Here is an 18,424-nt window from a genome sequence, read left to right on the forward strand (position 1 = left end):
AATGCTACAATCTTTGAACATAAATGGAGGTCATCAAAGACATTGTAGGATCTACTTCACTTCTATTCTTCTTTCTTGCCCTCTTGTACTAATGTTTTTAAAGGCATTCGTCTCAATGTCATTCAACTCAGTTGTCCATTCAATGTGTAGATCAAAAGGGTTTGGATAGAAATGAGAGGAGCCTAATATAGATTTGAGGGGATGTTTTTTTTCTTTTTTCCTTTTTTTCTTTTTTTGATAGGTAAATGAGAGAATATATTATAGAGCACTAGCAAAAAGGCACAATAAAGTACACATCGAAGTATACAACACACGCCAAAAGGCTAGCAAGAGAGAAAGGGAAATACTACCCACCCTTAAGCCAACCAAACCACGACATTCTAGAACAAACAGACTCTCCCAAGCGGGAAAGACCGGTGCTAAAACACAACCCACACACAAACAATCCCTAAAGCCTAGCAAGGAATAGAGAACATGCCACAGACCTCCAAGACCCCAAAAACAACCTAGCAGGAATTGAAGAAAGCCATGTCAACACAAAGCAACTTGGACTCCATTGCCCCTCCCCCTTCCCCTGGTTGAGAGAAGAGAGCATTTGTAATTGATCAAGCATTCAAGCTTTTTAATCTCCCCTCTAAACAAGTAGCCGAAAGTGATTTCTTCTTTTCCCCTACCACCTTAACCCCGCGAACTTTTCTTGACTCCATTTTCCTAAGAAGGGAATTGATTTCCTTCTCAAACTCTGCCACTAAGATGACATTAATTTTTAACAAGGTAGGCATGATGGAAGAGACTTCATTGCTTCATATCCTACTATTTCAAAAGGAATAAGCTTCTAAATGTGTTAAGCTTAGCCATATGCTCTCTCATTTTTTAATACAAAAATCAAGTTGAACACTAAAAGATTGACATTTTTGAAAGACTAGCATTAATTTGTTACTGCATTGAAGTATCTACTTATTTGTACCAAAGGAAGGTGCAAAGACTTTGATATCACATGCTAGTGAAACAACATAAAGATAAAAGGAAATTCACACACAACACAAAGATACATGACATTTTCACATGGTTCGGCCAATTATACCTACATGGCTACATCTACCAATAAGAGAAAAACAATCCATCATACCATAGAGAAATTACAAAAGGACAATAAAGCAAACACAACTTTCTTTTTTTTTTTTTTTTTTATCAGAAACAAAAGATGTATTAATTAAAAAGTGAATAAAAACATGAGAAGGATGATAAATCCACCCCATGAAATACAAATCTGATCAAAAGACCCAAAGAAAACTTCGCTATACAAGTAGGACTATACAAAAGGAACCAAAAAAGGCTATACAAGTATAACAACTCCTAAAGCTCAACTAAGGACTTCACCAAGTAAACCCACCCCTAGGGTGTACATACTGAAAGCCAATAAAGTTGCATTACACTCAAAGGAAATGATTTCAAAACATTAGTACAGTAAGCCCAAAAAGAAACATGGAAATGAAGCAAGTCCCACATCATCTCAGTCATCTTCCAAGTATCCTCAAAAATCCTATCATTCCTCTCTCTCCACACAATCCACAACAAAGTGAGACAAGAACTCTTCCAAAGAGTATTGTCTCTAGTAAAGTTCCCAAAACACTTGAAAGAGATATGCATCACATTGCAAATACTACCTGGTTGAACCCACACCATCGCAGTCTATGAGAATATCTTGTGCCATAACCCCAATGTAATTGAATGATATAGAAAGAGATAATCAACCGTCTCTCCACTCCTCCTACAAAGAGTGTACCAATCAGGGTTCAAGGCTTTGAATGGTCTTCTCAATTGTAGCATGTCATTAATATTTACCTTCTTAGGTGCCACTAACCAAGCAAAGGCCCTAACCTTAGGAGGGGCTCTTGATTTCCACAAAAAAAAAAACTGTTGGGTGGAAAGGAACTGAATTTGAAAAATTGGACAAGGCTAAGAAAAAAAATTTATTGAAAATACTTCAAAAAAAGAAAGTACTCAAGCTTTCGCATTTTGAACAAAAGGAGAAGTGTACATGAGAGAGTAAGGTCATTAGTCTTCTAAGATCTTCAATTTCCACATTAGTTAGATTCCAACGAAAATAAAGATCCTAAGACAAAGAGGTGCAATCACCCAAAATAGCTGAGATGGATAGGTTTCTAGATGTGGTGACTTAAAAAGTCTAGGAAATTATGGATGCAAAGGTTGGTCCCCCACCACCACAAATCTTCCCAGAATCGAATTCTGGTACCATCACCCACCACAAAGCAAGTGTATGTAGAAATAACCTAGAGAATAAGTGCAATGGATTTCCAGGGGAACGACGTGACCATCTGGCTAAATTATTGGCGTCCAATCTATTGGATGTGTCCCATAGATACTTAAGATAACCTGATGCCAAAGAGCATAACTTTCCTTAAGATACCTCCACAACCACTTCCCTAAACTTTCAAGCGTTAGACAATCTCATGTTCCCCTCTCCTAGTACTTACACCTTGAACCACAAGGTCTGACTCTACTACGTGTCTCCATTGTTCCTCACATCTCTACTTGCTCGATATATGCTTTACATGGTCATCTCCATCTCATGAATTTCCCCCTCATAAAATAAAATATTTATATAAAGATTCCTAACACTTTTCTATATTCTACAAGGAAACCTATAATTTTACAAGGAATTAATAACAAATGAAATATTCTACACAATATTTTTACCAAATATATATACCAAATAGGAATTTGAGATACTTCTCAACATGGTTTATGATCAAATAATGTTCTCTTTTATCAAAAACACTAAGATTTGACCTTGAACATTTTTCTCAAAACATTGTACAAAAAAACAAATATTACATATTGATGGTAATTGCTCAATTAAATTGCTTCTAAAAGAAATCCAATTTTTTACTTATGATCTTAAACATAATTTTTAAATTCTGTATTTATGAAATACAATTGTGACATCCATGTAAAGAAATTGGATTACAGACCATGAAATAGAGCTCCACAGGACAGAATATAAAAAAATATGTAGAAATAATTTCCAGAAAAAATAAATTAATAGAAATAGAATTGCCTCAATCTTTTAGTGTCTCATCTCATACATAATAAAGATGAGGCAAAAGCTCATCAATATAATCACAGGAAATCTTGCACAAGCATCTCTAGACCTCATATGGTTGGAAAAAAATTCACATTTAAAATAACATATTTGCAAGTAGGTGCCTTGAAAACCAAGTGCCCATCTATTTTAAATAAGTTAAATGTGGTTGTTTGGCTTGAGCACCTATTAATGGCCAAACCAACTGCAGAAACACACAAGCAACCACCATAAAAACACCAAGTAAATTCAAGCATTAACAACTAAGAAATTAGACATCATTGTGATATTGGTTTAGCCTTAAGCAACCTCTGGTGGGTGATTGTCAAACTTTTGTCAATCTAACTGTTAGCTTATCACAACTCTTTTAAATCACCATTATAGTGGCTACAAAATCTTTGATATTGAAGGTTTGTCTTTAATTGTGCATTTCATTGGACAATGATACACAAAAAAATAATAGGCCAAGGGGTAAGTTCAAAACTTAAGATATTAAGGAAACCATACCTCAACATTCTTGAGCTCCATACTCTGATCCATAACCTCTATTAACAATTCATGGTTGAGTTCAGATGGTTCATTGACAGCTTCAATTTTTTGTTCACACAATAAGCCTTCTAAATTTGGAATGAATGTGCTCAATGACAACCTAATGCAGTTTCCTTCAAAATCAATGACCTTTAGACCTGTCAATGCATCCTCAATCTTCTCTATAGCCTCAAACCTATATGAAATAAGAAATTAATTACTGAATAGAGTGACATAGGTACAGAAACTAAAAACCGGATAGTTACCTTTTAAAAGTATAGTCAAGGTCCTGCAATGACTTCAAAGTTATTTTATTCTTCTGAATCTGATAATTAAGGTCCAAAATCTGAAAGGCGCACAAAAAATATCTTACAATGGAATCAGCATCCTAAAACCAATGACCCTCAGTAAAACAATTCCAAATAAACTAGCAGTCCTAGAACAAAAAGTAACATCAGATAATTAGTGAAGCACAACATGGAGTGTTAATTGACAATAAAACCCAGGAAGGTTGGTATTAACTCTTCAATTATGTCATAATTGCATAAATCACCAAAAAGTAGCTCTTTAGGTGATAACTAGAGCATAACATGATCCCATGGAGAAAATGTGCAGTTTGAGGTCCCTAAATTTATGAACCACATTTTCTCAAAAGAAAAAAGAAATTGTCAAAGACTATCCATGCATTTTAAATTCCCTACTTTCTAGATCGATGATGTTATTCTAGCACGCATGTGGGTCCATATCCTAAAAGCTTAAGCTTTTATAGAAGGTAGTGGCTAACATAGCATCAAAGTCATGCTTAATTAGAGGTCTCAAGTCTGAGTCTCTCCTACTGTTTATTCCTTGATCCATTCTGGTATATATTATGAGCCCATATCCTAATAGTTTTAAGTTTTGAGGAAAGTTGGTAGCCTAACAGATAAAATATAGAGGAAGTAAGCAGTATTAATCAAAAGGATATAATAAATAAAACCTCAAAGTTGTTGTCTCCATGTGCAGTTCTGGAGTCCAATTGATCTTCTGCAGATGAAGAGTAATCAACAAGTGCACCTGCTTCTGCTCTCTTCAGACCCTACAAAATGATGTGTACAATAGCATAAGGGCTCAAATTTAAATTTTAAGCAGCTTCAAATAGGCCTTACGATACAGTAAACAAAAATATTGAAAACAAATGCAAAGTGGAGAGAAAACAATCAACAAAAGATCACATTAATAAAAAAAAATAGTAGCTCTAAGATTGGTGGGAATGTTAATGAGCGCTTCTTTCCTGTGAAAACTTCAAGCAGGGAGATGAAGGTTACTGCTTTGGCTGTCACTAGACCAAAGATAGCAAACAGAACCTAACAAAGTTCCTCTCCTGTTATACCCCAACATTGTTTCAGGTCTAGTTGATGGTTTGTATACAAGCAAGAATGTATATTAGAAGAAAAAAGGAACATGAGAAAAAAACAGAGGGAGTTAACAAAAACCAGTCTACATCTTTGTGAGAAAAGGAATAGCATATTACTACCATGCTGATTTCAGATGACACTAGTGATTGGAAAAGTTTATACTAGTATGCACAACCATATAAAGTACCTGACAAAAGAAGTATGTCCCTGCTGACACTTTGTCAAAATTTTCTTAACTTCAAAATTAGATATGTTCAGTTGATGATAATCGAGGTTACCAAAATTTTAGGTCACCTAGCAATTTGCAAATGAAAGTTTCTCCATAATTCAGGATGTCAGTAAATAATTCACGAAGTCACTTGTTTTCTATGGTTGCTCTGCTCCTTTGATCAGTGTTGGCTTAACTATGGTCCCAAATCATCTCGATTTTTACTAAAAATGGAAGCTTTCAACATTGACAATATTACCCATGTAATTTTCTTGTCTCATTGTTACTACCAAAAGTTCAACTGCAACTTTGTGGTGCTGATGTATCACATGTTAATGTCGGTCATTTTCTAAATAGATACCTATATAGAAAGTTGTCAATAACTCTGCCATATCTACATGGTTCTGGACTCTAAGATATTTCAGTCCACATCAAGTGTTAAGACCTTGGAAATAAAATGTTTAGGATGCATGAACATTTACTAACTAAAATAATTGCACATATAATTTAGGCTTATAACTCAAAACACAAGCACTTCACTGTTGATAATTCCTGTTCCTTTTTTTATCATTTTAGAGCTAAAAAGGCAGAGAACCATAGTAGAAAAATGAAACACAAACCACCAGCAGGCTGATTTCTGCTGAATGATTGCACAAAAGAAATTTTATTTCATTAACAAATCTTGCATCTGTCTTCTGAAAGGCTCATTTGGGGGCTAGAGTAATGGTCTCATGAAAGTAGAGGAGCATTAATAAGTTGGGAAAAAAGTGGTTCTAACATAAACAGGTACTGAAAAAACCATGGCCAAGAGCATTGGAAGTCAATAGATCATGCATAATAGAAAAAGGTCTTAATATAGGATGGAAAATTTGAATTAGGAGTCTGACATCAGTTTTTTATACTGTCACACTTAATGGGGAATTCAAAGCATGATTAAGGGCTTTAGAGGGTTCAAAAAAGGAGATCCCTCTCCTCTTTCAGCCTTCCCTTTTCACCATTATCATCAATGTGTAGAGCTGAAAGGTTAGAGCTCATGAAGGGCTTTGAGATGGGCAGAGAAGGATTAGCCTAACTCACCTCCAGCACCAAGACACTACTCTATTTTCCTTAATTAAAACAAGTTGAGAGCTCTGTGTGTGTGTGTGTGTGTGTAAGTGAGAGAGAGAGAGAGAGAGAGAGAGAGCTGCAAGATTAGAGCTGATGGAGGGCTTTGAGATGGGCAGAGATTTACTCACCTCCAATATTGAGACAATACTCAGATTTTCCCCTCCTGAGCTAATTCCATTATATGAATTTGAGCCATCCTTCAAGGAAGTTCCAGCAACTAGCCATAAGGGTATATGTTCTAAAGAAAGAGACAGTATGACTGCAACTCAAAGTGGCATGACATCTCTCTCTCTCCCTGGGCTAGTTCAATAATATGAATTTGATTCATCCTTTAAGGAAGTTACAACAACTAGACAAAATAGACAAAAGAGTACATTCTACTAGTAAGAGGTATTATGCAACTACAACTCAAAGTAGCATGACATTCCCCACCTCTCTCCCTCTAAGCTAATTCAATAATATGAATTTAAGCCATTCTTTAAGTTACAGCGATTACCAAAAGAGAACATGTTCTTAAGAAAGAGACACCATGTAACCACAACTCAAAGCGGCATGACATTCCCCACAAAGAACTCTAATTGTGAGGCACTTTAGTTATCCCATTTAGCTAAAGGAATCCAAGTATAAAGAAACATCCAGACACTCTAATAACATCAATGATTTGAGTGACCAACTTTATGAGTTTCATAGGCCTCAAGATTTGAAGTAAGGGCCAAGACAGGTATGACTCCACCAAGTCATATCTGCCTTGGACAAGCCCATTACAATATCGATATCCAAGTTTGAAATGGTTAGGTTGTCTCGGGCAAAAATTGAAGATGACTCAAACTCAAAGGTGACAATGCTACATCTCTCATTCTCTAATATTGTTTTTTGGTGAAAACATTGTTTAGAGGCTAGATCTCCTTGAGGTTTGTCAGCAAAATGAGTATAGTTGATTGAGGTGTTGGCGTGGTGTGGATCAATTTGAAAGGGAGGAGCTTGGAATTTGAGGAGAAAGTGCAGATGTTTGATTTAGAAATGGAATGTAGATTTTTTAGAGCTAGAAAAGTGGTTTTATTCCACTCAATTGAAAAGAATAGGAAATGGGTTTGAAAGAAAAAAAGCAAAGAAAGGGTGGGCAAGAAATGATTAATAGGTTTTGGGTTATTATGGTTTACCCAATAGGTATTTGGGTATTTATATAATGGGTAATAATATAGAAAGATAAATAGAAATAAGAGGAATGTGGATATAGTTTATAAGAATTTAATCTAACTACATTTTACATGAATTAGTTATAATTTTTTGATACAATGACATAAAAGTGTATAAATTTAATTTTGTTAGATAACATAATACTAAAAGATTAATAATTACTTGTATCAACATTAAATCAAATGGTGATAATCAATTATAAAAATATTATGATTAATTAAATTTAACATGAAGTTAATAAGTAAAAGAATTTTCAAAATTAAAGACTGATGAAACATATTTTTATGATTATTTAAAAAATGTTAAATATATTGTATGCATCGTCCAATACCAATCCGAAATACCGAGACCGATACGCCTCAAAACCTCTTGAATCAATGATCGATACCACAATTTTAAACCATGATAGGCCTTGCTTGAGACACCCAAGTTATGATTGGTGGAATCTCCTTCCTCCGAAGTACTTTTAAAACACAAAGAGTGTTGTTAAGCTACCAACTTTCTTAAAAGTATAGTCTAACATGGTATTAAACCTATGGTTAACTAGAAGTAGCAAATTCAAGGCTCTTCTACTACTCCTATACCATCTATTTATCTACTAAGCTTTTAAGATGTTGGTAGCTTAACATGTTATTAAAGCTTGGAATAGATAGAGGTGTCAACTCCATGCCTCTCCTATTGCTAATCCCCTCATTTATTTATCTACTAGAACTTCTATTAATTTGTTTCTTCACGTGCAAGTACAGAGTCACGAATGAGAAATGGTGTTAGGTTAACATATATCGTGGGCCCATATCCTACTAGCTTAAACTTTTGGAAAAGTTGGTAGTTCAATAAGCTTGTTTTAACAAGGCTTTTAATAAAGCAAAAAATTTTGACCCAATTGTTATCCCTAAACCTTAAATAGGCTTTCAACAAATGCTTTCAATAAACAACACTTGAATAGGCTTTCATTTGCATATGTAGAAACAATCTACATGATCCCACCATGTCAAGGACATATAGAACTTTTATTCCCATAATGGCTCCATTCATTGTCATTTTTTTTTATTTTGTATTTTATCTCCTTTAATTTGAATCCTTTTTACATGGAAGTTTCAGTTTTTTGAGTTCATAAAAATTTAATTTATTTCTCAAAATTTTGATGTTGGTGCACAAGGAAAATATATACCTAACAAGAAAGATTGATCTATATTAGCAACATATTTTCTTTAGATTGAACACATTTCAATTTTTTTTTTTTTTTTATCATAAACGAAGAAAAATATATTAAAAGAAGAAAAGCTACAAGAGAATGAAGAGATACAAGAGAAAGAGAAGATACAAGAGAAAGAGAAGAAACAAGAGAAGGATCAGAGGTCCTTCCCACAAAAACAAAAACTGAACAAAAGAGAAAACACCAAACTTTAGAAAACTAAATACAAAGAAAAACCCCAACACCCTCAAACTTTTGAAACGCAAACCGCAGCCCAGTTGAGTTGTAAAACACTAAGAGGAACTCCGCTAAAAGCTGCAGTACAAGAAGCCCAAAGAGAGGAATAGAAAAGAAGCAAGTCCCATAACATCTCTTCTGTTCTCCCCTTATCCTCAAAAATCCTATTGTTTCTCTCTTGCCACACCATCCATAACAAAATGAGGCAAGCGATTTGCCAAAGTGTCTTGCCTCTTAATGAATTCCCCAAACCGTTAAAAGCAATAACCATCATGTCCACAATACTCCTTGGAGGGACCCAAGCCAACCCTGCTAGATTGAACAGCTTGTGCCAGAGTCCAATGGTAACAGGACAATGAAGAAAAAGGCGGTCAATCGATTCTCCATTTCCTTTGCAAAGAATGCACCATTGAGGACAAAGGGATTTGTAGGGTCTTCTCAATTGCAACTTGTCATTGGTGTTTACCTTCCCATGTACTACTAACCAAGCAAGGTCCTTAACCTTTGAGGGAGCTTTCGAACTCCACAAAAACTTGGCCAGAAGAAACAAGATAGGATTTGAGACTTTTGACAAGGCCAAGAAAAAAGATTTCACTGAAAACAAGCCTAATGATGACAAAGACCAAGCTCTTAAATCTGCCAAAGAAGGAGAGAAAAGCACTAAACTAAGGAAGGACATGATTCTCTGAAGGAGATCAATTTCTGTATCAGAAATATTACGACGAAAATTAAAATTCCAAGACAGTGGAAAAGAATTGCCAAGGACATTTGAAACAGTGAGGTTTTTCACATAAATAACTCTATAAAGACCAACAAATTGAGAGCACAAAGTTTGGTTACCCCACCAAAGATCTTCCCATAAACGAATTCTCTTCCCATTGGAGAAATCCTGGAAAACTTGAGCAATAGCCTTCCAAGGACATCTGTGTGACCATCTAACCACCATGTTGGCGTCCCATCTATTAGGATGTGTCCCATAAATACTCGCAATAACCTTATGCCAAAGACCATTCCTTTCTCTAGGGAACCTCCAAAGCCATTTCCCTAAGAGAGCAATATTTCTCAAAGAAGTCTTCCCGAAACCCAAATCTCCCAACTCCTTTGGCCTACAAATAACATCCCATCTAATAAGATAATCTTTCTTCCCTTTCCCCACCCCAGACTAAAGAAAATCCCTTTGCAGCTTCTCAATCTTTGAGGCTATTGATACTGGAATTTTGAAGAGCTATTGATACTGGGATTTTGAAAAGGGAGTGGAAGTAGCTAGGGATGTGAGAAGACTTGACTGAATTAAAGTAATCCTCCCTCCCAAAGACAAAAAGGCCTTTTCCAACCATCCAGCCTCCTCAATATTCTCTCAACCACCAGATCCCAAAAGCCTATCGTCTTTGGGTTCCCTCCCAATGGAAGACCTAAATAAGGCAAAGGCCACTCTGACACTCTGCAATCAAAAACCAAGGCCAAACTAGATAACAACTCCTGCCTTGTATTAATACCTGAAATGGTGCTTTTTTCTAGGTTGATTTTTAATCCTGATACTTACCCAAAAACCAAAAAGATAATCTTGAGGTTTTGAAGATGTTCCAGAGAGGCTTTAGAGAAAAAGATGATGTCATCTGCAAACTGTAGCAAAGACACTCTGGTCCTGTCCCTTCCCACAAAGAAGCCCTCAGTTAGCCCAGTTTCCTCTGCTCTGATCATCAACCTACTTAGAACATCTACTACTAAAGTAAAAAGGAAAAGAGAAAGGGGGTCTTCTTGTCTCAAACCTTTAGAGGCCTTAACCCAACTCTTTGCATTCCCATTAACTAGGATTGCAAAACTTGATGAAGACAAACAACCCCTCATCCAAGATCTCCATTTCGAGCTGAACCCCTTCCTTTCTAGCACATGATCTAAAAAGCCCCAATCCACATGATCATAGGCCTTCTCAAAATCGATTTTGAAGACCACCCCTTTCTCCCCGGACCTTCTTTTCTCATCCACCACTTCATTGGCTATCAACACAGCATCCAGAATGTGTCTCCCTTCTTCTTTTCTCATCCACCACTTCATTGGCTATCAACACAGCATCCAGAATGTGTCTCCCTTCAACAAAGGTTCCTTGAAAGCCAAAGATTGTTTCATGGAGGACTTTGCGTAAACGCCCTAATAAGACCTTAGCAATTATCTTATATAAACTTGTAACCAAATTAATAGGTCTAAAATCTGAAATTTAAAAGGTTTGGCTTTTCTTAGGCACCAGAGCAATGAAGGTCGCATTTGTACTTTGATTTATTATCCCATTGGTGTGGAACTCTAGAAACACCCTCATGAGGTCCTCTTTGATCACATCCCAACACTCTTGATATACTGCAATAGTAAAACCATCAGGACCAGGGGCCTTTTCCTTATTCAATTGGAAAACTATCAATCATACCTCCTCATCAGAAAAAGGCTTGTCCAGCCAAACCGCACTCTCTCCAGAAATAGGGACTCAATCTAACCTTTCAACCCTCCAAGAAGCACCTTCGGGTTTGGAGTAGAGTTTCCTAAAGAAATTTACAATCTCCTCTGAGATAATCTCAATGTTGCTTAAAGTCACCCCCCTCTCAGAGATCAAAGACTTAATGAACTTCCTGCTTCGTCTTCCATTGGCCATTCTATGAAAGAACTTAGAATTGCAATCCCCTTCTTTTATCCACTTGACCCTAGATTTTTGTCTCCAATGAACCTCTTCCTTTAATAACAAATCCTCTAACCCCTTTCTTCTTAAGGTCCTTTCTGATAACAAATCAAGATTCAAGTTCCCTTCTTGTTCAATTAGATCAATTCTACCTAAGTCCGAAAGAATGAAATTTTTCCTCTCTCTTAAATCTCCAAAGGCCACTTTATTCTAGTGTTTCAACTTTGATTTAACAAACTATAATTTCCTCATGAACTTGTGACCTTCCCAACCTTCAACCGTACACTCTTGCCACCAATCACTAAAATTCTCCTTAAACTCAAGATGGAGCAACCACATATTCTCAAACCATGAAAGGAGTTGGACCCCATTTTAAAGGATTAGGTTCCAAACAAATTGGGCTATGATCTGAGGTCCATCTAGGAAGCGCCTCTTGAAGACTTTGAGAGAAAAAAGAATCCCACTCAGAAGAAAACAAAAACCTATCCAACCTCTTGCAAATAGAATCAATTTGCATGTTTGACCAAGTAAAAGCCGCATTTCTTAGAGGGGGATCCAACAAACCACTCTCCCTTATAAACTCGTCAAAACACCTCATGTTGAATGTTAACCTAGAATCACCCACTTTCTCAGAGATCCTCCTAATTACATTAAAGTCCCCTCCTACACACCACATTGGGAAAGTCATACCATACAGGTCTTGAAGTTCCAACCAAAAATCCCTCCTCCACAAAGGCTTATTCGGGCCATACACTGAAGTTAACCAAAAAGACCCTTCCTCCCCAGAATTCAGCTTCACAGTTACAAAGAAAGACCCTAACACCTTCTCTGTACACTTTAACTTATTTGAATCTCATATAATCACAATCCCCCCTGAAGCCCCACAAGCAGGAAGAGCAGCCCACTCTATGATTCTTCCCTTCCAAACACTACTCACAAACCTCCTATCCCAAATTTCTCTCTTTGTTTCCTGAAGCATCACAACAACTGGATTTTGAGAACTTAAAAACTTCTGACAATCCTCCTTTTCTTCTTGGAACCTAACCCTCTTGTATTCCAACTTAAGATCTTCATGTAAACAAAAAAAACCCAGCACAAACTGCAACTAGACCTAAGCCTCTCCCTAGATTTCACAAACAGTCTTTCTCTTCCTTTTGAAATAGACCTTGTCCGCAGAAAGAGCACTCCTACTCTCTACTGCCGCACCTTTTCCATTATCTTTGACAATTCTAATCCTCAAACTCTCCAAAACCGACTGAACCTTGACCATCTTCCTGGGTGTGAGGCCCTCAATCTGAAAACCTTCCAACGAGAGGGTGGGAGGTTCTGGCTCTGGGGACGAAACCCTACCTGAGACACAAAGCTCCTCTGGGCTACTAAGTGGTTCCTTAAGGAAAGAACAGTCTTTAAGATTTTGGTTAGAGGCTTCTAAGGAGGACGCCACACCTTCCGAAATGGGCACGCCAACAAGACGGCTAAACTCATCACCAAGAAAATTTGAAAAAGGAACAACCTGAGAAACAAAGTTGACTCCAGCGGAATCAAAGAAATGGGTTGGCACCGAAAAGAGTGAAAAGCAGAAACAGGGGAGACGGGAAGAGATTTTGGAACAAAAGCCCCAGCCAAAGGATGGCCCTTCTCAAAGGAAGTTGTGAAAGGAAGACACACCTTGTTTGCCAAACTACAACGCGAAAGCCCTTTGTCTCCCTCTGTCTCCACAGTGAAATCTTGGGAAATTTCTAGAACAGGAGAAATAACACCCTGATTGAAGACTAAACTGCCTCAGAAATGGCTAGATTTGCTTCTGCTGAAACAGCCCCATCTAGTTTACATTTCGGTGCAAAAGGCGACACCTTAAGGCATGGAGGCCAGCTTCTTGCTTTGCGCCTTGCAACGACTGAGGGACCTTTTACCTTTGACGACTCTTGAGAGTGTACAATCGATAGGACCTCCTTTGCAAAAGATTCTGAGCATTGGAGCTTTGAAGACGAAAGCGCTACAAGGCCGCCCTTAGAAGACCTTGCTTCTGTCTCGTGGGCTTGATTAAAGATTAGACCAGCAAGAGGCCCAAAACTTTTCGCCCCAAACTGGGCCCTAACAGACCGGGCTTTTAACAAGGCATCTGGCTTAGTGAGCCCGATATTGCTTCCCACCACTAGGCCCAAGAGACTCCCTCCCCAGCCTTTCTCCCTTTTGGAAGCCAAATTTGAACTTGAAAAACGAGAACGGGATCGAGGAAGAGGCCTCCAGTTGTAGCACTCATTATCCCTAGTGATACCACATAGCCCCGTAGCATTCTTTGGCCTCTGAGAGACGCAACCTCCCACTGACATCAACTCGTCCTTGCTACGGGTTGACTCACACCTGAAAAGGTCGTCTTCTTCATCTTCTCCGATGACTGAAACTGCAACCGTGAATGACCAGTCCCCATCTTCCACCTCTAGCAACGCAGGTAGCACGACATTTGGAAACATCTCCACCCACAACTTAACCTTCGACAAGTCTACAAGCTTCAAAGAGTCCCATGCCACCTTCGTTACCTTCCCCCACTTCTTCAGAATGTATCTCAATTGATCCTCGTCCCACAAATGAAAAGGAAGACCTCTTAGTTCTAACCAACCCCTTCTGAATTTTCCAAATACAACCATATTTTCTCTTGGCGACCATCTCCTTAGAAAAATAGACCCTCCTCTCATTGTTCAACTCCCTTAATCTCGGAACCAATCAGCTCTCCTTGCAGAATCCACAAAGAAACATCCCTTGTAAGCGGAAATAGGGGTTACAGACACCATTCCTTTCGTACCCATCATCCTCGCAATAGCTTTTCCTACATAAACCTAATCTTGAACTTTTCCTTTACTTTCACAAATTACAGCTCTAACCCATTTTCCAACTGGCAACAGAGCTCCGTTCCTAGGTCCTTCCTCTGCAACCACATCTGCATAGGACCGACCACCTCTATAAATGCCCTCACTCGCCTAAGAATCTTCAATCATCTCCTTCAAGGCTCTTACAACTTGATCAGAAAAATCTTGCACTCAAGAAATTGCCTTCCTAAGAGCTTCCCACCCATTGCCTTTAACACCATCGTGAACAACTAGAATTAAGGGTTTCCTCTTTGTAACAAATTTTGTAATTTTAATGAATCTCCCTCTACTATTAAAACAAATCTTCATCAAATGAGTCCTAGTCTTGCCCCTAATCTTTCGAATAAAACCCCTGGAAGCCTCCAACTCCATAGCTTTCTTCAAATGCTCCGACAACCATTCCAACTCCTCCTTTCCAAAACCTACTGAGACAACAAACCCTCGACTCCTCTTTGTTATTGAGATCCAAGTTCCCCCATTGGAACCTTCAAACTTTACCTGGAAAGCCTTTTTCTCCACTTCAAAAAACTTCGCCATCATACCTTCCCCGTGTATCACCCCTATGTATCCTTGGAAAGACAATTGAACACATTTCAATTAACCTAAAGGAAGTACTTCACAATGCATTAATTTTGAAAAAGAAATGAAAAACATATGCAATAAAGAAAATGTATAAGTGTGTTTCTTCAATGGAATCAAACATGAAATATATTGCTAATTTGCAAATTGATATTGAACTTCTAAATACTTAATAAAAGCCGTCAGTTTCTAGAAATCTATGATACAAAACTTCCGAAATTGAATTCATTCAAAGCAAAGCCAATCTAGGACCAGTTATACCAATCCATTTCACTATACCGCTCTATCTAGGCCATACTTTCAGCTAAAAGATCAGCCATCATGACTTAACAAAATCTCTGATTTCAAATTTATGGAGTTCCTACTTAACTAATAACTAACCTGTGATGCAACAAAATCCACTGAATGTTTCAACACTTCAAGATCACTCTCCAATTGATTAGAATCTGCAGAGATGAAGACAATAAGTTACCATACATGCGAGTCCATGCCTGTGATAATCAATACCAAAATTATGACAGGAGCACCTTCCACATAGGTTCTTGTAAGAGCCTCAATTTCATTGGAGATTTTAGCGTTCTCAGACTCCACCAAGTTAAGTTCCTTCTTCAAATGTCCCAAATATGCATCTACATTGAAAAATGACCCAATTTAGAAGAAAGAGGTAAATACAATAGAACCACGATAACCTACCCTAGCTTTGGTTGCTAAGGCTCTATTCAGAGGGCAAAGGAGGAGAAAAGTAAAAGAATGGGAAGCAGCGAGGAAGTAAAAGGAAGGAAAATGAAAATTAAGTTTGAGCTGAATAAATTTGCCATCCACTCATTAACCAACTGCTCTCACCTTTTTAACTGGAAAACTTAAAGTTTTATATATGAATAGCCTCCTAATTCCCATGGTACTTTGTTTTCCTTCCTATTTTCTAAAGCAACCAAACAAGAGAAATTGATATTCATGTTCATTTTTCTTCCTCCATTGTTTTTTAAATCTCCAAAAGATTGAGAGAATGAAAAGGGAAATCCCAAAAGTAGTTTGAGGATGGAACCCATATTTAAACAATCTCCAAAATTTTACATCTATTTTTTTCCCTTTGCTTTTGGAAAAGAAAGAAAATTGAGATCTTGTGCTAAATGTAGTAGTTGGTTTCTCACCTAATTGACCAAAATAGCTGTAGTAGCCATTTATAAGTAGAGATTTTACTTTTTCCAGTGTACCAAACAAAATTACAAACATAAAATATAAAAATAAATAAATAACCCAAATTCAATACTTCACTTTCTTTCCTTTTTCCCTAACATATTTTCAAACAACCAAACCAACTATTAGTAGGAAAACAAGCCTATCAAATAGATCAATCAAAAACAATTCAACACATCAGCCCCCATTTAGCAGCGTTTGAGGATTTCAATTTATTCTTTCAAAAGCTTGCAACTACTGAGAACATTTTGACAGCCATTTTTTTTTTGTTGGCTTTGTGAAAATAAAAAATTTTGCTTTCAGGAAGAAAATCCCGAAACTTTTTGTAAGGAAAAGAGAAAAGGCACGCACCCAAATCGTCTGCCTCCAATGACTCCACATCAGAGTACTGGGATAATATCTGATTCACTCTGCTCTGTATTTAGAAGCCAAGACGAAAATAGTAATAATAAGAGAGAGATAATGAGAAATGGGAGAGAAAATGGAGGAAAATGGGAATAGGAGCGGTAGGGGTTACCTGGAGATGATGAGAAAATTCTTGGAATAAATTTCGGGGATCCAAAGGATTTGAGTCGGAAATATGAGAGTAATTTGTATGAATGCGGTTGAGCTCACTCATTCGACTCCGAATGGTGTCCAGATCCAGCGTTTCTGCCGCCGGAGCCTCTCCCATTTCTCTCTCGCTTCCTCCCGCCTTTGCTACAGCACACAAACTTATAAGAGAGCTTTTAAAAATTGAAAATGGAAAAAATAACCAAGCTCATTCCTCCCGGTTTACCGATCCACGCGCGGTGAGCCATGATTAACCTTTCATGGGGGGTAAATTTCACTCCGGTGCACGTTTGTCGTTGCTTTCAGAAAACGCTTTACAGAAGAAGTATTAGAAAAGATTCAGCTACTTGTGGAAATTTAGAAAATACTTTTAAATTTTTTAAAAATTATTTATAGTGATTTCGGGAAAAAAAAATTATTTAAAGTTCTTTTAACACTATTTAAAAATAAATAAATAACACTATTTAATATCATTTTTCCAAAAAATGATTTTGGAAAAAATTTAAGAACTATTTAGGAAATGTTTTGAAAATTGTTTTAAAAAACAGTTTTTGAAAACAACTTTTTAAAATAGTTTTCTAATGTTTTGTAAAATAAAATTTTATTTGGAACATGAAATGTTTTTAAACCTTTTTTTATATTTTTAAAATAATTTTTATATGATTGTTTTTCGTATTTGTATACATATTTTATAAAATAACTTTCAAAAATCAATTGAAAGCAACTAAAAGATGTTTTCTTAAAATATCATATTTTTTTAATTTTAAAATCAAAAAACTGTTTTCTATTTTTTGGTTGTCAAACAATTTTTTTATTTTTTTACTTTGATATATAGAAAACTATTTTTCAAAACAGTTATCAAACAAGACTTTAATGTTTGACAAAATTTAGAAAATATTTTTAAGAAATTAAAATTTTTCTTTTTGTGCCTCTTAAATAAGCGTTTGACAGGTGATTTTCCTAAAAATATTTTTAAAAAAAACATTTTAACTAAGAATCCATTTAGTATTTATGCGAACAAATTTCGTGAAGTTTTGCAATATAAGTAAAACAATAGCAAAATATACAAAATAAAAATTTATTAAAATTAATAATTAGGAGATATAATCTCAATGTTAATATTTTTCACAAAATAATATTTTCTCTTTGATTCTTTCACTTTAATCACAATCTAAAAGCAAACGACAAAAATGTTTTCTTAATTTTGAAAGTCAATCGAAGACCTAGAGCGACTTATTCCAAAATAACTTTGTCGAAAGGCAAGAAACATGATTGTAGTTCTTTTGTAATTTTTCGAACTTGTATAGGAAGATTTTGAGAAGTATTTTCTTTTTTATAAAACCTTTTCTTTTTTGTGAAGTTTTTTTTCCCACTCAAAATGGTTTTTGCAAATTCGAAGTCCCCTTTATTGAAGGAAGCTACCATTATTTATTGGTAAAAGTAAGGAATTAAATTTGTAATCCCCAATATTTAATTGCTTAATTGTAAGAATTTGGTTCTTTGATTTTGATAACATATCTCCTTCATTAAGGAATTTGTCAACAAGAAAATATTTATCTTCTTTTTTTTTTATTTAAGATTTGTTTCCTTTA

General features: G+C 36.3%; 1 protein-coding gene across 3 annotated transcripts in view; it reads right to left on the bottom strand.

Annotated features, from left to right (window-relative positions):
- The window catches only part of LOC117914829, a 30,988-nt gene extending 13,830 nt beyond the window's left edge, over positions 1–17,158 (bottom strand). Inside the window, exons 1-8 of one of the 3 annotated variants that reach the window (XM_034830317.1) lie at positions 17,059–17,158; positions 16,798–16,979; positions 16,632–16,695; positions 15,611–15,712; positions 15,465–15,529; positions 4,611–4,709; positions 3,901–3,923; positions 3,614–3,830 (exon numbers count right to left, since the gene is read on the bottom strand). In XM_034830317.1, the coding sequence (XP_034686208.1) occupies positions 3,614–3,830; positions 3,901–3,923; positions 4,611–4,709; positions 15,465–15,529; positions 15,611–15,712; positions 16,632–16,695; positions 16,798–16,979; positions 17,059–17,080 (774 nt within the window). In that variant the 5' untranslated portion in view covers positions 17,081–17,158. Of the gene's footprint in view, positions 1–3,613; positions 3,831–3,900; positions 3,981–4,610; positions 4,710–15,464; positions 15,530–15,610; positions 15,713–16,631; positions 16,696–16,797; positions 16,980–17,058 lie in introns of all 3 variants that reach the window. The other 2 variants (XM_034830315.1, XM_034830316.1) reach the window with 2 other exon arrangements.
- Between the last annotated feature and the right edge of the window lie 1,266 nt (positions 17,159–18,424).

Source organism: Vitis riparia, chromosome 5, assembly GCF_004353265.1.
Source record: "Vitis riparia cultivar Riparia Gloire de Montpellier isolate 1030 chromosome 5, EGFV_Vit.rip_1.0, whole genome shotgun sequence".
Taxonomy (NCBI): domain Eukaryota; kingdom Viridiplantae; phylum Streptophyta; class Magnoliopsida; order Vitales; family Vitaceae; genus Vitis; species Vitis riparia.